Source organism: Eleutherodactylus coqui, chromosome 3 (genome assembly GCF_035609145.1).
Source record: "Eleutherodactylus coqui strain aEleCoq1 chromosome 3, aEleCoq1.hap1, whole genome shotgun sequence".
Lineage (NCBI taxonomy): Eukaryota > Metazoa > Chordata > Amphibia > Anura > Eleutherodactylidae > Eleutherodactylus > Eleutherodactylus coqui.
Window position 1 is genome coordinate 12742859 of NC_089839.1, and position 20995 is coordinate 12763853.

General features: G+C 42.4%; 1 protein-coding gene across 6 annotated transcripts in view; it reads left to right on the forward strand.

The window, feature by feature from the left end:
* CDC42BPA (CDC42 binding protein kinase alpha) overlaps positions 1 to 20995 on the forward strand; it is a 183641-nt gene that overhangs the window by 69290 nt on the left and 93356 nt on the right. For all 6 annotated transcript variants that reach the window (XR_010791138.1, XM_066595127.1, XM_066595129.1 and 3 more), the window contains exons 4-5: positions 2196 to 2291; positions 6089 to 6237. Coding sequence is in view for 5 of the 6 variants with exons in the window: in XM_066595127.1 (XP_066451224.1) it covers positions 2196 to 2291; positions 6089 to 6237 (245 nt within the window). In the remaining variant the exon portion in view is untranslated. The remainder of the gene's footprint in view (positions 1 to 2195; positions 2292 to 6088; positions 6238 to 20995) is intronic.

Below are 20995 nucleotides of genomic sequence, written 5' to 3' on the forward strand. Positions count from 1 at the left end.
TATAGTAGTTATACTCTTGTACATAGGGGACAGTATTATAGTAGTTATATTCTTGTACATAGGAGCAGTATAATAGTAGTTATATTCTTGTACATAGGGGCAGTATTATAGTAGTTATACTCTTGTACATAGGAGCAGTATTATACTAGTTATATTCTTGTACATCGGGGGCAGTATTATAGTAGTTATATTCTTGTACATAGGGGGCAGTATCATATTAGTTATATTCTTGTACTTAGGGTTCAGTATTATAGTAGTTATATTCTTGTACATAGGAGGCAGTATTATAGTAGTTATATTCTTGTACATAGGGGGCAGTATTATAGTAGTTATATTCTTGTATATAGGAGCAGTATTATAGTAGTTATATTCTTGTACATAGGGGGCAGTATCATATTAGTTATATTCTTGTACTTAGGGTTCAGTATTATAGTAGTTATATTCTTGTACATAGGAGGCAGTATTATAGTAGTTATATTCTTGTACATAGGGGGCAGTATTATAGTAGTTATATTCTTGTATATAGGAGCAGTATTATAGTAGTTATATTCTTGTACATAGGGGGCAGTATTATAGTAGTTATATTCTTGTACATAGGGGGCAGTATTATAGTAGTTATATTCTTGTACATAGGGGGCAGTATTATAGTAGTTATATTCTTGTACATAGGGAGCAGTATTATAGTAGTTATATTCTTGTACATAGGGGGCAGTATTATAGTAGTTATATTCTTGTACATAGGGGGCAGTATTATAGTAGTTATTTTCTTGTACATGGAGGCAGTGTTATAGTAGTTATATTCTTGTACATAGGGGGCAGTATTATAGTAGTTATATTCTTGAACATAGGAGCAGTATTATAGTAGTTATATTCTTGTACATCGTGGGCAGTATTATAGTAGTTATATTCTTGTACATAGGGGGCAGTATTATAGTAGTTATATTCTTGTACATCGGGGGCAGTATTATAGTAGTTATATTCTTGTACATAGGGGACAGTATTATAGTAGTTATATTCTTGTACATAGGAGCAGTATTATACTAGTTATATTCTTGTACATAGGGGGCAGTATTATAGTAGTTATATTCTTGTACATCGTGGGCAGTATTATAGTAGTTATATTCTTGTACATAGGGGGCAGTATTATAGTAGTTATATTCTTGTACATCGGGGGCAGTATTATAGTAGTTATATTCTTGTACATAGGGGACAGTATTATAATAGTTATATTCTTGTACATAGGAGCAGTATTATAGTAGTTATATCATTGTACATAGGGGTGGTGTTATGTTTGCACATTGGACAGCTGGTTTAGTTAGCATTACTTGGCAGAGTGTAATTTGAGAATTGGAGTAAACTCAGTCCATACATCAAGTAGATATGACATCGGTACTGAATCCTGTGAATGATGAGATGCAACAATAACATTTATTCCTTTAGCTGAATCTTATTTTGTTCTTGCTTTTCACAATACTTGCACCATATACTGCACTTTTGCTTTGTTGTCTAATTAACCCTCTTGCTGCCCAACCTGCAGCCTCCTGACAGAGCAGATAATCTGGTAGCTACTTTTGCGCAGAGAACAAGGTCCTTGCATCACGCTCCTGTTTGCTTGCACTTTCTGGTCCCCCCCCCCCCCCCCCCTCACTTCACAGTACAGTATTTCTGGCCATAACACATTTATTTTGGCCGTTTTTACAACACGAATTTCAAGGTAAAATAAACCTTTTATTTCTTCAGCATACAATCCCCTGCGCTCCGCCTGTCCCGTTACGGACGAGTTTGCCAAGAAAAACCTTGTTGAAATGTAGCTGCTCTCAGCAGAGAGGTTAAGAGTTCCTGCAGAAATTCCTCGCGCTCCTGTACTTTTCCCTCTAGCGCTCGGTACGCAAGTGTTCTGGCAGCGCTCGCCGCTCCACAAAACCTCTCTTGTCGGAAAAGTCAAATTCTAGGAAAACAGAGCGTCTGCTTGTGATTGTTTCCGTCCGTGTCGGTGTAAACTGACGATTCTTCCAGGCAGAGTTGTTTCTTCCAATGCGCGGCGCCGAAATTAGCATTCGCATTCCGCGTTAAGCTGAGACTTTTCGGGCCGGGGGGCATTTAGATATTGATGTGGATGGGGATTTGGTTCCATACAAGGTTGCAGTGTCGTCGTGATTTCCGTGAATGAGTCTCTGTCTCTTTCTGCCCCCCAGACAGCCTGTTTCCGGGAGGAGAGGGACGTCTTGGTGTACGGTGACTCCCAGTGGATCACTACCCTGCACTACGCCTTCCAGGATGACAACTACTTGGTGAGTTCTTGGCGAAGTTGACACTTTCTGCACTTTTTATACTAGACTGGTTCTACTGCACTTGGCACCCTTCATCAGAGAACATATCGCACCAGCTGGCTATACCTTATAGGAACTATGGCAGCACCCTGGTTCTCTACTCTTATCAGCCTTGGTAATGTTGGGGTCTGACAGTTGTCCCAGTGAAAGCACAGAAGCAAGGATCACTCGGTGAGTGGAGGTGGAGCGGGCTGGAGATCGCGTCCAGCTGCCGGCCTCCATTCACAGTGACCAGGCCATCATTCCTAGATGAGCCATGATCTGTTCAATCATTTAGATTGTCGCTGGATTGCAGAAAGGGGCACGACAATCACTCAGTGTGAATGCTGGCAACAACTGAACAACGAATGATAATGCGTGCGTTCACTGAGTGATGAGAGCACAAGAGCCGTTATCGCTGGGACGACTGTTTCTGCCGGAGCTCCTACAGATGTGACATGTAAAATGGCCCTTACTTTGTACAGGGCTTTTTTAAAAAACATTGGACTACAGAACAGTACTCGGTGTCCGAACTACAAGCCCCACAATGCATCACAGCAGGGAATGTGTAGTACAGACTGAAGAAGGTCAGAATCATGTTTTCTTCCTCCCCCCTGCCTCCCAAAAGCCATAACATTTTAATGTTTCCATGGACATAATCGTACAAGAGCGTGGTTTTTGCGGGACGAGTTGTACTTTTTTATGGTACAATATAATGTACAGAAAAACTTTTTAAAATTTTAATTGAGAGGAAAAAAAAAAGAAAAAGTAATTGCATAATTCTTGGGGAGCGCCGTAAAAATTACATACAAACTTTGTTCTGTGGCTCCGTACGGTTAGGGCTTATTCAGATGGGCGTATATTGGCCGGGTTTTCACACCCGGACGATATACGCTGCCCCTCTCTGCAAAGGGAGGAGGCAGGATGGGCCGGGAGCTAGTGCACTGAGCTCCCGCCCCCTCTCCAACACTGCTTGCAATGGGAGGGGTAGGACAGGGTGGAGCTAAGTTCTGCCGCCTCCTATTGCAAACAGTGGCAAGCGGTGGAGAGGGGGCTGGAGCTCAGTGCGCTAGTTCCCGGCCCATCCTGCCTCCTCCCCTTGCAGAGAGGGGCAGTGTATATCATCCGGGCATGAAAACCCGACCGATATACGCCCATCTGAATAAGCCCTAAAGGGGAGACCAAATTTACATGGTTTAAAAAAGTTTTTCTATTTTTAAAAAGTAAATAAAACTTTTTCTTAAACAAAAATAGCTTTCTGTTGCCGTAATTTTTATTTTTCCGCCAGTAGTTTTTATGGGTTCTGTTTTTGTAACATATTTGTCGTTCGGATCACTTTTTATTCAAATATTTTGAGAGCCGGGATCCCACTTCAAAAAAAAAAAAAATTCCAATTCTGTTATTTTTCTCTCCACCATGCGGAATACATTTTGTAATATTTTAGTAGTACGGACTTTTACCTACCCGGCGATACCAAATATGCCGGGCTTTTAATGATTTTCTTTTTTTATGGGGAAAGTTTTTTTTTTTTTTCTAAAAACTTTTTAAATATTTTTTTAACTGTTAAGAGTTTTTATTTAACCTTTTTTTTACCATTTAATCCAGTCCCCCGACAGGCAACTTGAACTTACGACTCTTGATGATGCCTTTCAAGTCCTGCCATCGCGCTGCCAGAGGTGCTGATGGCTTGTGGGAAGCGGTTTAGCCTCTTTTGCCGACTGTTTCGACATGCAACCAGCTTTGACTGCAGCATCTAAACGGTTAACTGCCGCGATCAAAGCTAACTGATCCCAGGCGTTACCTGCGGCCGTCAGAGACCAGAAGCGGCTGATGACCGCGGGGTCTGAAGGTACCGAGCCGCTCCACGTACACCTCAGAACGTGTACATGCGCTCGGCGGCCCTGAAGTGGGTAAACATTGCAGAGAACAAGTCCTACGAAACCAATGTCCAAAAACATAAAGTGCCCGGTTCCGGAGGATCTGCCCCGTTGGCGGACTGCCAGGTTTATCCTCGCGTAGATCTGTCAGCGGCAGAGATCCAAGCGTTGGCTTCAGATTTCTGCCACATGTCAGATTTGCTAAGACGAGGTATGAAAATGCAGGAATATACTGTAGAAGATCTCTGCTTCCTGTCAGTGAACGGCAGTAAGCTTGTTTACATAAAGCTGAGGGTTCGTTACATTTCTATCCAGCCTGAAGAACACTGTGAACGAAACGCAGCAGCACAGACCTCTCCTGCCCTGATGGTTTGTTACAATGTATCAGTCATCGTTGTGTAGCCGATGGAGAATAGTCTAGACTGGATACAATGTAACAGACCCTCAGCTGTGAGACCTGTTGAGTCCGTACGGGAAATTCCGTTAAGAATTCCTAGATGGTATCCTGATTGTTGTCATTTCCGTAGCGTTCGGCCTGTAGATGAAGCGGCGGCGAGGGGCTGGATGAAGCCTCGGGGAGGGTCCGGGCCTCGGGTGGGATTTCACAGCTGTGCCCCCCTAATACTGATGGAAGTGCACTAAATCCTTCTTAAAGCCCTATAAAAACAGCTTAAACAGAACTAATGAAAATCGAAATGCGGCCAAAGTGTTAACACGGCGCGATCTGCCGCGAAAGACGGAAAAATGTCGGAAAACTCAGCGCTGCGGCCAGGACTCGTTCCCAGACCATATATAATAATAAACGTTATATTATACGCTGCGGCTCCTTCCATTAATAAGTGGGAACCGTCTCGCCATCCGTATGCGATCTGCTTTACAGCGCAGCGTTACACTTGTGGATGAACCGCAGTAATAATAAGAACCGTGGGGGGAGGGGGGGTTTGGAGAAGTGTTCACTGAGACGTGCTGTCCTTGGGAACGCTGGGGGGTCATTATGGCCGCCATTTCTGCGTCCAACGCGTTTTCAGTCAGAAGGCCCGCCTCCTCTGCCATCATTGTAGAACTAGGCTGCTCGCCATCCAGGACTCCGGCAAAGCTGCAGCGGCGTTTTCATCCAGCTATCACCAAAAACATCCATGCCCCTATCTGCAATCTGTGATCGCTGGGGGTCCGACCGATGCAGCTCTAGTGATCCCCAGAATTGCTTCCCGAATCCCCTCGTGAATGCAGTGGTGGTGGCATGTGTGACTCCCTACTGTGGCACAAGCGGGGACTTGGCAATGGTCTTCAGTCCCATGGAAGTGAAGGGAATGGCGTCGCCCACCACTGCCGCTGTTGAGACTTATGGAGCGATGGTCGCCAACGCACGGCGCCACTCTGGTAATTTTCAATGGGGCGGCCGGAGATAGTGGAGCGGTCGCACGATTTCCGTAAATCCCATTGAAATGAATGAAACATCACTGCAGAGGCAAGAAGGGGGGCACGGGACCTCAGGGGGCTCCACACATCCCAAATAGACATCTCCAAATTTGCTTTGCATTGTGGCAGACTACTTTTTAAAGCGCTTATTTTGCTCATAGCAGCCACTCTTGTTTGCACGAGATGCCCGGATCTGATTGGTAGTAGAAGACAGCTGCGCCACTTTTCCGTTGCACCATTTTCAATACCCCCCCCCCCCAATATCTTTCCTAGAAGCCGAGAATGTTCTGTACAGACACTGAACCAGCAGGGGATGCAACGAGATGTAACCTCTTCAGAATATCAGTAGCAAGTAACAGTAGAATTGTGAGCGCAGCTCTGGATGTGACTGGAGTAAAAGCTGCGCTATGGTATAGGTGAAGCATTTGCAGTGTTGCTCGGCACTATGTGTTCTCTCATGTGTCTGTCTTCCCTCCCTCGCAGTACCTGGTTATGGACTATTATGTCGGAGGAGACCTCCTCACGCTGCTCAGTAAGTTTGAGGATCGGCTACCGGAGGAAATGGCGCGATTCTATTTGGCTGAAATGGTCATGGCTATTGACTCGGTCCACCAGCTGCACTATGTCCACAGGTAAGGAACCTCCACGTGTCTTCCAGGATGGCCCCTTTAAGTGCATATTAAGGGCTCGTGTCCACGGGGAAATTATATTTAGCAAATTCGGGCGTGAAAAAAAACGGAAATCCGCATCCCATAGGAGAGCATGGACCATCTGCGGTTAATTAAATGGCCGCTGATGGTATTTTAAGTCATTTGTGGATTTCACGAGCAAAAAAACCCGTCATGCTCCATTGTAGTGCGGATCGCGTGTGCGGCGCTCATAGCGCTCAAATCTCAATTCATCTCCGCATGGGAAAAAAAGACAATTATAGTGAATCCGCAGCAGAAATCCCCGTGGGCATGAGACCTAAAACTTCAGGGGCGATGGTGTGAGACGAGCGGTGTGCAGCGGCGTGTATATATGTGCTGAGCGATGTTATGGGCCGCAGTCGTAGACCTCAACCCTACACACCGATGACCCCTTTATTAGAGACCCTCATCTAGTAGCGTTGGGCTCCTTTACCCTTCAGAGCCCTAGGAATCCATCGTGGTGTAGATTCCATTTGGTGATGACATCATTCTGCAGGAATATCGGCCCCTGCGGACAGGAAGGTTCTTGTAGTTGCTGCAGATTAGATGGCGGTGCTGACATGTTCTGACCGGCTGACAGGCAGGGGTCAGCGATTCATACTGCTTGCGCCAAATTACGACCTCCCATCAGCAACAGCGATCTGGACCCATCTGACCAGGAGATGTTTTTCCGCTGCTCAGTGATACAAGTTTTGCGCTCTTTTGCCCGCTGGAGTCTTTCTGTTTCTCTTACACACAATGGCGCTGGAACTGGTCACCTGCTGTTATAGCCATCCGTGCGGAGGAACGGCGAGTTGTGCGTTCGGACACGTTAGTTGGAGCTCCAGTGTTGTATTCAGCTGACTGTGCAGCCTGTTGGTCAGAACGATTCCTGACATCCTCCTCCGACCCCTTTCAGTGATGAGTTGTTTCCGTCCGCAGGATCCCCTGTCGCTGGATGTTTTTCCTTGATCGCGCCATTCTCAGTATACTATATATTATAATCTGGAGCGACTCTTGAGCCCTAACCCCTCCCCCACACATGTAGCTACTTTTGCGTGCATTCTTCTTAGGCATTACAGGTTACAAACAAATCCTGGACTGTCAGATGCCGGATTATCGGGTTTTGCTGTATTCTAACGGGTTGGGCGCGGGATGATCTGTGGGGTCGGCTTTATAAACAGGAAATATTTGGCGTATTTATACATCCCATAACCTACATGAAGCATTGTGGGAAATAAGAGTCCGTGTGCGCCCGGGGAAGAAGAAGAATACGAGCGTCTCGCTACGTAACTGACGAGGGAGGGGGGGGGGGGGCAGATACTATCGATATTCCGTTATAGAGGAAGTCGCTGTAAGACGTCTCCAGACTGCTTTATAGAAGAATTCCATCTTTTTTTCAATTTCCTCTTGAAATGAAATCTTCCGTATATCTTAAGATGCAGAAATGTCGCCTCAGAAACCTTCACGGTATATCCTGCGCACATGACTTAAAGGGGTTGTGCCAAGGTATAAAGGATGTGGCATAACTCTATGATCGGTGGTGGTCTGACTTCTGGGACCCCCACTGATCCCGAGAACGGGGGCCTGGTTGATCCCGGAGTGAATGGAGCGGAGGTTGCGCATGCGCGCCGCCATTCCTTCCACTTCAATGGCTGTGATGGGGATTACTGAGTTAACGATCTGGCATTGAAGTGAATGTAGCGACCGTACCCTGGTTCTTGGGATCGTCGGGGGTCTCAGCAGTTGGACCCCCACTGATCCTAAAGTTATTCCCTATAACTTGCCACAACCCTTTTAAAAGTTCAGATGGGAATACCCCTTTAAGGGATTCTTGTTGCCAGGGCAACACCAGCCACAAATAGCAAGCCGCATGTGCAATCATGGAGGCTACATAGCATGAGCTCTGGGCACCTTTAACCCCTTAAGGACCAGGCTGTTTTGTACCTTAAGGACCAGACACTTTTAGGGATTTTACCCATGTGGCGGTTTTACTGCCCTATTTTTTTTTTCTTCAGCTGCCAAAAGTGTTTTTGCTGCATTTTTCCCCGTGACATATAGGGCTGTTTTTTTATATTTCTTTTTCCACTGGCTTTTTAAATGTTTTTTTTGCTAAAAAAATGATTTTTTTAGTACATAGCCCTCATTGAGCGCTGTGTACTCTGGAAAGTAGGAGGCAGAAAGGGCTAAACCCTCCTGCCTTCTCCTCCGGGTTATCAGCTGTGACTAACAGCTGACAACCCGACGTGTTCCAGCTTGATTGCAGAAGCAGGGGCTTTAAACCCGCGCCGTATTTTTTACAATCGGCCGGGTTTAAAGCCCAGGACTGAGCGCCGTAAATTTACAGTGCTTGGTCCTAAATGGGTTAAGTACGCACTGTGAAAGCGATGGCATAAGGGACTGCACACACCATTCCATAGTCGGGATATCATATAGATCCGGTATCCTATGTATTTTGTTGTCATGGTAACCAGGCTCAGTGAATGCCGCCGGTTGATCGCTCTCCTTTTGACTAACTTCTCATCTTGGCTCCTGTCGGATTATTGAAAAATTTGGCCTTTCGTGTCTCTTCCCTCAACACGTTTCCCAGATGGTTCCCCCACGCGGCCTCCATCGACAGACTCCAGTCACGGAGTGTATGAAATTAGGTGGTTGTTCCGCTCGCACTTTTTTTTACGATCGGCTTTGTGCTGGATGGCAGCGGACGATCTTTGGAGAAAACTTGTATGGAATTGTAATTATTTGTTACATGAAGATGAAGTCTTTACTTCTCAACCGCGAAACACACGGCTTCACAGGGAAGATGCCGCACCGTGAGGGACTGCTCGAAACAAGGCGGAACTCAACGCACCGACGGAGAATTAACTTCTGTAGAATTGATTTAATTTTAAACAATTTCATGGCTCCGGGGGCCCAATAATGATCAGTAGGTAGTGGGGGCACCGTGCTGGGCAATACAGTCATTAATGGGACGCAGCATTGATGCATGGAGTGCTGGTATCCTGCCCTGCGGCAGTGCTGACCATAATGCAAGGTTCATCTTCATTACAAGGCTGTAGGGCAGTGATCGGCAGGAGAGTGATCATCGGGGAGCGATCGGTGGGAGAGAGATCATTAGGGGAGCGATCAGCGTGGGGGAGCGATCGTCGGGAGAGAGTGATCATTGGGGGAGCGATCGGCGGGAGAGAGTGATCATTGAGGGAGCGATCGGCGGGAGAGAGTGATCATTGGGGGAGCGATCGGCGGGAGAGAGCGATCATCGGGGAGCGATCGGTGGGAGAGAGGGATCATTGGGGGAGCAATCAGCGGGAGGGAGAGATCGGCGGGAGAGAGCGATCATTGGGGGAGCGATCGGTGGGAGAGAGCGATCATTTGGGGAGCGATCGGCGGGAGAGAGCGATCATTGGGGGAGCGATCGGCGGGGGAGAGCGATCATTGAGGGAGCGATCGGCGGGAGTGAGCGTTCATTGGGGGAGTGATCGGCTGGAGAGAGTGATCATTGGGGGAGCAATCGGCGGGAGAGAGTGATCATTGGGGGAACGATCAGTGGAAGAGAGTGATCATTGGGGGAGCGATCGGTCGGAGAGACCGATCATTGGGGGAACGATCGGTGGGAGAGAGCGATCATTGGGGGAGCGATCGGCAGAAAGAGTGATCATTGGGGAAGCGATCGGTGGGAGAGAGTGATCATTGGGGGAGCGATCGGCGGGGGAGAGTGATCATTGGGGGGGCGATCGGCGGGAGAGAGTGATCATTGGGGGAGCGATTGGTGGGAGAGAGTGATCATTGGGGGATCGATTGGTGGAAGAGAGTGATCATTGAGGGATCGATCGGCGGGAGAGAGTGATCATTGGGGGAGCGATCGGCGGGAGAGAGCGATCATTGGGGGAGCAATCAGTGAGAGCGAGAGATATACTAGGGGTGATCGGCTGTTTATACTGATGGTATCCTAAACCATGACTCTACCTCGATGAGCTATTTAGCACTACAAAATGGCAGAATGATCAGTCCGATAGCCAGGTCGCCTCTGGACCTCACTGCGATCATCATTGCTGAGGCAGAATCGGAATCGGCCACTGAACACCCCGCTGTGCCGCTCATCACGCCAGGCGGCTCTGCAGCACCACTGCAAGCGTTTATGACAATGCTGCGTTGCGAAGAACAGTTTTTGCAACAAACAGCTTGAACCCAAACCTGCCTTAGCCAGTCTTCGAGGATCAGTAATTGTCCACCCAAATCTGTCTGTACTCGCTGCAGAATGTCACCAACTGTGAAGCCGCTACTGCATGACGCTGGACGCGTGATCTGTGCATTGTGACATTCATCTCAGCGCTCCAGTCCCGCTACGATGATGGACATTGCATTCTGCTGACCACCATCTCCAAATATGACCCACGGCTGTGGCACCCTGTTGGATTTCTGCAGGATTATTAGGCAAAGAGCAATCGGCTGCACAAAGTCCTCTGCAGGAACCTTTACTTTATGTGTCCATTTGATGTGATTGTTCTCAGTAATCCTGTAGGTCTGACACCTCGTAATGGCCAACAAAAATACATGATGTCATAGCGAGCTTTCCAACCTACAAAGGGCTCTTCTTCAGGGTTCTTCATCAGGTCTATTATGCCCAAGTAGGTTTGAAACTCGCTGTAACATCATGTCCTTTTTCTTAACCCCTTAGTGACGGCCCTATAGTGTTTTTACGTCCTGCAGATATGTATGGAGGGCGATCACGGGACGACTTCCCTTCATACATCCTAGGTGTCGGCTGTTTCTTACAGCCGACACCCGGCGGCAACAGATGCGATGAGCTGCGCGGCTCATCAGGGCTGTTAACCTTTTAAATGCGCTGTCAATTCTGACCGTGACATGTAACACCCCCCCCCCCCCCCCCCCCCCAACGATGTTCAGGGGTCCCCTATGGCCCCCTGTGAGGTGATCGCAGGGAGCCGTGCAGGTGTCATGGCAGCGGGGGGCTTTCATGTCAGAATGCCTATCAAGCCGTCCCCATGAGGTGGTTTGATGTACTGCCTGTCAGATCGCAGTATGACATAATGCTTTAGCATTACATCATACTGCAGAAGCGATCAAAGCATCGCTAGTTGTGGTCCCCCAAGGGGGCTTAAAAAAAAAGTAAAAACAAGATCAATGAAGTTTTACTAATTGCAAAAAAAAAGTTAAATCACCCCCCTTTTGCCATATTTATAATAAAAGATTCTAAATCATAAAACAAAAATACATGTTTGGTATCGCTGCATCCGTAAAAGTCCGATCTATCAAAGCAATGCATGATTTACCCCGCACAGTGAATGTCATCAGAAGAAAAAATCGCCACCAGAAATGCACTTTTTGGTCACCCTGCCCCCAAGAAAAAATGCAATAAAAAGCTATCAAAAAGTACCAATGCAAACTACAGGACATCTTGCCAAAAATGAGCCCTCGCACAAGACGGAAAAATATAGAAGCTATTGCGTGCAGAGGATGGCGGCAGAAAATAATGAAAAAATATTAAATATCTTTGAAAAAAAATACAAGTAGTACAGCAAAAAAAGAACTACATAAGTTCGGTATCTTAGTAATCGCACCGACCCACAGAATAAAGTTATCACGTCATTTTTGTTGCAGTGTGTGCACCGTAGAAACAGGACGCACCAGAAGATGGCGGAGTTACGATTTTTTAAAAGGGGGAGGAAAAAACAAAAATAGAAATAAACAAAAAAGCTCCGTCACTAAGGGGTTAAAAGGCATCATATCTACAAGCTTGTTTCTCTTGCTGAGTACTATCACATTTGCTCTATTGGCTAACACTGTACCAAACGTTTTTCTTTGTCCCTTTGATGAAATGGCTTTCGGAGGGTCTTAGAGGCATCTCCTCTTCTTCATCCACACAGCCCCTATTGGACAGACCATCAGGAGATTTGGCCTCCAATACCCCCTCTATGCTGATGACACCCAGCTATATACCTTTTCCCGTGACATCTCTGCACCTTTCCTCCAAAACATCACCGACTGTCTGTCCGCTGTCTCTAACACCATGTCCTCTCTCTACCTAAAACTAAACCTCTCTAAAACTGACCTGCTGGTATTTCCACCCTCCACTAACCGACCTCCTCCTGACATCTCCATCTCAGTGTGTGGCACCATAACTCCTAGACAACATGCCCGCTGCCTTGGGGTCATATTCGACTCTGATCTCTCTTTTACCCCCTACATCCAATCTCTGGCCCGAACATGTCAGCTGCACCTCAAGAACATCGCAAGAATCCACTCTTTTCTAACTGTGGACTCGCTAAAAACGCTTATTGTCGCCCTCTTTCACTCTCAGATCGATTATTACAACTCGTTGCTGATCGGCCTCCCCTGCACCAGACTCTACCCTCTCCAATCCATCCTGAATGCAGCAGCCAGGCTCATCTTCCTGCCCAGCCGCTACTCGGACGCCTCTGCCCTGTGCCGGTCACTGCACTGGCTGCCCGTTAAATACAGAATTCAATTTAAACTCGCTACCTTCATCCACAAAGCCCCCCACAGTGCAGCGCCCCCCTATATCGCCTCCCTCATCTCAATCCATCACCCAGCCCGGGCTCTCTGCTCTGCTAACGAAACCAGAATGAGCGCCCCTTTAATTTGAACTTTTCATTCCCGCCTCCAAGACTTCTCCAGAGCAGCACCGGTCCTCTGGAACGCACTACCAAAGGCTACCCGGGCAATCCGGGACTCGAAAAACTTCAGGTGTGCTCTAAAAACGCACCTCTTCAGGGAGGCATACCACATTCCCTAAACAAACCCCTCTGTACCCCCCTGATAACATGCTCCCTGACCTACTGACTGCAATCCTTGCCAGCCATCATAAACTACCCCTGCAGTCATACCGGCTGAATATCTGACCATTGTCTATGTGTATAGCATCCCTCACTCTCCACCTCACCATACCGTGCACATCTCCAGCCCCTTTACCCTTGTAGCAGGACCCGCACCCCTATTGTTTCCATCAGCTGATTACTATGTAACCGTGGTTCTGTAATGTTTGTACTTTTTTCTTCCTGTATCCACCTGTCTATGTAAGCGCTGCGGAATATGTTGGCGCTATACAAATACAGATTATTATTATCTCCACTCATTAATCTCAACACAAAGTAGTTTTGGTGGTTTTGCCCAAGCTCGGCTTCACAGGCTGGTCTTCAGCTTTTATCACTCTTCTAACCTGTAGGGATCGTCTAAAGTGGAGAACTCCTGTAAAGAGTCCTCAGGCTTTCCAAATAATTATTTTTGCTTGTCTCCATTTGCCAGGCAGCTTCGGAGCTCGTCTGGTAAGAGGTGCCATAGGAAGCAGATGACTGGGATTGTTCAGAGCATGCTACTGCCAGCATTTTGGGCTGGTGGGCACAGTTGGTGGCTGTAAGGGGGACGTTTGCCACAGTGGAGTCTCCCTTTAACTTTGCTTTGGTCTTCTATTGATTGAGCCCGGTATGTTTAGGCTATGGGCAGATTGTAGATGAGGTACATTTTCCTGTTGGAAATACCAAATGAGCCATCGTCACATAATTGCTTCAGGGGTAAAGTTGTGACAAAGCCTCTGGTCAAACATTGTGCCAGCTACATCTATTCTGCTGATGCTTTTGTTTGCAGAGGTGCCCGATACTTATGGGTAGAGTTTTGCATTTAACAGTAGAGTAAGTGATAGATAAACCTCTGCACAGTATATAACAGGGTGATGTATACTACTGCCATCTCAGCCCCAGTGTCAGACTAGCAGCAATGCCTCACGTGTAAGACTCCCCTCACCCCTCCCAAGTTCACTTAAGTTATGGCACCCTAAGGAATCCTTTTCCTTCTCAGTATGCTGCACATCCCTTTCATATCCAGCCGGATGCCAGTGCTGTGCCAGCTTAGTATATCAGCTTTCTAGCCCTGTGTTTTCACTGATTCTTTCTATTCATTTAAAGAAAACCTTTCCTTACAACTACGGCAATCAGAGCCAAGTCTATATCTGAGGAGGCCTTTAAGCAGTACCCTGTGTGTGTCCTTCCCCATACAAGAAAATAACTACTATAATACTGTCCCCTATGTACAGGAATACAACTACTATAATACTGCCCCTATGTACAAGAATATAACTACTATAATACTGCCCCCTATGTACAAGAATGTAACTACTATAATACTGCCCCATGTACAAGAATATAACTACTATAATACTGCCTCCTATGTACAAGAATATAACTACTATAATACTGCCCCCTATGTACAAGAATATAACTACTATAATACTGATCCTATGTACAAGAATATAACTACTAAAATACTGCCCCATATATACAAGAATATAACTACTATAATACTGCCCCCTATGTACAAGAATATAACTACTATAATACTGCCCCCTATGTACAAGAATATAACTACTATAATACTGCCTCCTATGTACAAGAATATAACTACTATAATACTGCCCCCTATGTACAAGAATATAACTACTATAATACTGCCTCCTATGTACAAGAATATAACTACTATAATACTGCTCCTATGTACAAGAATATAACTACTATAATACTGCCCCCTATGTACAAGAATATAACTACTATAATACTGCCCCATATATACAAGAATATAACTACTATAATACTGTCCTCCTATGTACAAGAATATAACTACTATAATACTGCCCCCTATGCACAAGAATATAACTACTATAATACTGCTCCTATGTACAAGAATATAACTACTATAATACTGCTCCTATGTACAAGAATATAACTACTATAATACTGCCCCCTATGTACAAGAATATAACTACTATAATACTGCCCCCTATGTACAAGAATATAACTACTATAATACTGCCCCATATATACAAGAATATAACTACTATAATACTGTCCTCCTATGTACAAGACTAGAGCTACTATAATACTGCCCCTATGTACAAGAATATAACCACTATAATACTGCCCCCTATGAACAAGAATATAACTACTATAATACTGCCCCCTATGTACAGGAATACAACTACTATAATACTGCCTCCTATGTACAAGAATATAACTACTATAATACTGTCCTCCTATGTACAAGAATATAACTACTATAATACTGCCCCCTATGCACAAGAATATAACCACTATAATACTGCCTCCTATGCGTGAGAATATAACTACTATAATACTGCCCCCTATGTACAAGAATATAACCACTATAATACTGCCCCCTATGTACAAGAATATAACTACTATAATACTGCCCCCTATGTACAGGAATACAACTACTATAATACTGCCTCCTATGTACAAGAATATAACTACTATAATACTGCTCCTATGTACAAGAATATAACTGCTATAATACTGCTCCTATGTACAAGAATATAACTACTATAATACTGCCCCCTATGTACAAGAATATAACTACTATAATACTGCCTCCTATGTACAAGAATATAACTACTATAATACTGCTCCTATGTACAAGAATATAAGTACTATAATACTGCCCCCTATGTACAAGATTATAACTACTACAATACTGCTCCCTATGTATAAGAATATATCTACTATAATACTGCTCTTTTGTACAAGAATATAACTACTATAATACTGCCTCCTATGTACAAGAATATAACTACTATAATACTGCCTCCTATGTACAAGAATATATCTGCTGTAATACTGCCCCCTATGTACAAGAATATAACTACTTTAATACTGCCCCCTATGTACAAGATTATAACTACTACAATACTGCCCCCTATGTACAAGAATATAACTACTATAATACTGCCTCCTATGTACAAGAATATAACTACTATAATACTGCCCCCTATGTACAAGAATATAACTACTATAATACTGCTCCTATGTACAAGAATATAACTACTATAATACTGCCCCCTATGTACAAGACTATAACTACTACAATACTGCTCCCTATGTATAAGAATATAACTACTATAATACTGCTCTTTTGTACAAGAATATAACTACTATAATACTGCCTCCTATGTACAAGAATATAACTACTATAATACTGCCTCCTATGTACAAGAATATATCTGCTGTAATACTGCCCCCTATGTACAAGAATATAACTACTATAATACTGCCCCCTATGTACAAGAATATAACTACTATAATACTGCCCCCTATGTACAAGAATATATCTGCTGTAATACTGCCCCCTATGTACAAGAATATAACTACTATAATACTGCCCACTATGTACAAGAATATAACTACTATAATACTGCTCCCTATGTACAAGAATATAACTACTATAATACTGCCCCCTATGCACAAGAATATAACTACTATAATACTGCCTCCTATGTACAAGAATATAACTACTATAATACTGCCCCCTCTGTACAAGAATATAACTACTATAATACTGCCCCCTATGTACAAGAATATAACTACTATAATACTGCCCGTTATGTACAAGAATATAACTACTATAATACTGCCTCCTTTGTACAAGAATATAACTACTATAATACTGCCTCCTATGTACAAGAATATAACTACTATAATACTGCCCCTATATACAAGAATATAACTACTATAATACTGCCCCCTATGTACAAGAATATAACTACTATAATACTGCCCCCTATGTACAAGAATATAACTACTATAATACCACCCCCTATGTACAAGAATATAACTACTATAATACTGCTCCTATGTACAAGAATATAACTACTATAATACTGCCCCCTATGTACAAGAATATAACTACTATAATACTGCCCCCTATGTACAAGAATATAACTACTATAATACTGCCCCCTATGTACAAGAATATAACTACTATAATACCACCCCCTATGTACAAGAATATAACTACTATAATACTGCTCCTATGTACAAGAATATAACTACTATAATACTGTCCCCTATGTACAAGAATATAACTACTATAATACTGCTCCTATGTACAAGAATATAACTACTATAATACTGCCCCCTATGTACAAGAATATAACTACTATAATACTGCCCCCCATGTACAAGAATATAACTACTATAATACTGCCCCCCATGTACAAGAATATAACTACTATAATACTGCCCCCTATGTACAAGAATCTAACTACTATAATACTGCCCCCTATGTACAAGAATCTAACTACTATAATACTGCCCCCTATGTACAAGAATATAACTACTATAATACTGCCCCCTATGTACAAGAATATAACTACTATAATACTGCCCCCTATGTAAAGGAATATAACTACTATAATACTGCTCCTATGTACAAGAATATAACTACTATAATACTGCCCCCTATGTACAAGAATATAACTACTATAATACTGCCCCCCATGTACAAGAATATAACTACTATAATACTGCCCCCCATGTACAAGAATATAACTACTATAATACTGCCCCCTATGTACAAGAATCTAACTACTATAATACTGCCCCCTATGTACAAGAATCTAACTACTATAATACTGCCCCCTATGTACAAGAATATAACTACTATAATACTGCCCCCTATGTACAAGAATATAACTACTATAATACTGCCCCCTATGTAAAGGAATATAACTACTATAATACTGCTCCTATGTACAAGAATATAACTACTATAATACTGCCCCCTATGTACAAGAATATAACTACTATAATACTGCCCCCTATGTACAAGAATATAACTACTGTAATACTGCCCCCTATGTACAAGAATATAACTACTATAATACTGCCTCCTATGTACAAGAATATAACTACTATAATACTGCCTCCTATGTACAAGAATATAACTACTGTAATACTGCCCCCTATGTACAAGAATATAACTACTATAATACCGCTCCTATGTACAAGAATATAACTACTATAATACTGCTCCTATGTACAAGAATATAACTACTATAATACTGCTCCTATGTACAAGAATATAACTGCTATAATACTGCTCCTATGTACAAGAATATAACTACTATAATACTGCCTCCTATGTACAAGAATATAACTACTATAATACTGCTCCTATGTACAAGAATATAAGTACTATAATACTGCCCCCTATGTACAAGAATATAAGTACTATAATACTGCCCCCTATGTACAAGATTATAACTACTACAATACTGCTCCCTATGTATAAGAATATATCTACTATAATACTGCTCTTTTGTACAAGAATATAACTACTATAATACTGCCTCCTATGTACAAGAATATAACTACTATAATACTGCCTCCTATGTACAAGAATATATCTGCTGTAATACTGCCCCCTATGTACAAGAATATAACTACTTTAATACTGCCCCCTATGTACAAGATTATAACTACTACAATACTGCCCCCTATGTACAAGAATATAACTACTATAATACTGCCTCCTATGTACAAGAATATAACTACTATAATACTGCCCCCTATGTACAAGAATATAACTACTATAATACTGCTCCTATGTACAAGAATATAACTACTATAATACTGCCCCCTATGTACAAGATTATAACTACTACAATACTGCTCCCTATGTATAAGAATATAACTACTATAATACTGCTCTTTTGTACAAGAATATAACTACTATAATACTGCCTCCTATGTACAAGAATATAACTACTATAATACTGCCTCCTATGTACAAGAATATATCTGCTGTAATACTGCCCCCTATGTACAAGAATATAACTACTATAATACTGCCCCCTATGTACAAGAATATAACTACTATAATACTGCCCCCTATGTACAAGAATATATCTGCTGTAATACTGCCCCCTATGTACAAGAATATAACTACTATAATACTGCCCACTATGTACAAGAATATAACTACTATAATACTGCTCCCTATGTACAAGAATATAACTACTATAATACTGCCCCCTATGCACAAGAATATAACTACTATAATACTGCCTCCTATGTACAAGAATATAACTACTATAATACTGCCCCCTATGTACAAGAATATAACTACTATAATACTGCCCCCTATGTACAAGAATATAGCTACTATAATACTGCCCCCTCTGTACAAGAATATAACTACTACAATACTGCCCCCTCTGTACAAGAATATAACTACTATAATACTGCCCCCTATGTACAAGAATATAACTACTATAATACTGCCCGTTATGTACAAGAATATAACTACTATAATACTGCCTCCTTTGTACAAGAATATAACTACTATAATACTGCCTCCTATGTACAAGAATATAACTACTATAATACTGCCCCCTATATACAAGAATATAACTACTATAATACTGCCCCCTATGTACAAGAATATAACTACTATAATACTGCCCCCTATGTACAAGAATATAACTACTATAATACCACCCCCTATGTACAAGAATATAACTACTATAATACTGCTCCTATGTACAAGAATATAACTACTATAATACTGCCCCCTATGTACAAGAATATAACTACTATAATACTGCCCCCTATGTACAAGAATATAACTACTATAATACTGCCCCCTATGTACAAGAATATAACTACTATAATACTGCCCCCTATGTACAAGAATATAACTACTATAATACCACCCCCTATGTACAAGAATATAACTACTATAATACTGCTCCTATGTACAAGAATATAACTACTATAATACTGTCCCCTATGTACAAGAATATAACTACTATAATACTGCTCCTATGTACAAGAATATAACTACTATAATACTGCCCCCTATGTACAAGAATATAACTACTATAATACTGCCCCCCATGTACAAGAATATAACTACTATAATACTGCCCCCCATGTACAAGAATATAACTACTATAATACTGCCCCCTATGTACAAGAATCTAACTACTATAATACTGCCCCCTATGTACAAGAATCTAACTACTATAATACTGCCCCCTATGTACAAGAATCTAACTACTATAATACTGCCCCCTATGTACAAGAATATAACTACTATAATACTGCCCCCTATGTACAAGAATATAACTACTATAATACTGCCCCCTATGTAAAGGAATATAACTACTATAATACTGCTCCTATGTACAAGAATATAACTACTATAATACTGCCCCCTATGTACAAGAATATAACTACTATAATACTGCCCCCTATGTACAAGAATATAACTACTGTAATACTGCCCCCTATGTACAAGAATATAACTACTATAATACTGCCTCCTATGTACAAGAATATAACTACTATAATACTGCCTCCTATGTACAAGAATATAACTACTGTAATACTGCCCCCTATGTACAAGAATATAACTACTATAATACTGCTCCTATGTACAAGAATATAACTACTATAATACTGCCTCCTATGTACAAGAATATAACTACTATAATACTGCCCCCTATGTACAAGAATATAACTACTATAATACTGCCCCTATGTACAAGAATATAACTACTATAATACTGTCCCCTATGTACAAGAATATAACTACTATAATACTGCCCCTATGTACAAGAATATAACTACTATAATACTGCCCCCTATGGACAAGAATATAACTACTATAATACTGCTCCTATGTACAAGAATATAACTACTATAATACTGCCTCCTATGTACAAGAATATAACTACTATAATACTGCTCCCCTATGTACAAGAATATAACTACTATAATACTGCCCCCTATGTACAAGAATGTAACTACTATAATACTGCTCATATGCACAAGAATATAACTACTATAATACTGCCCTCTATGTACAAGAACATAACTACTATAATACTGCC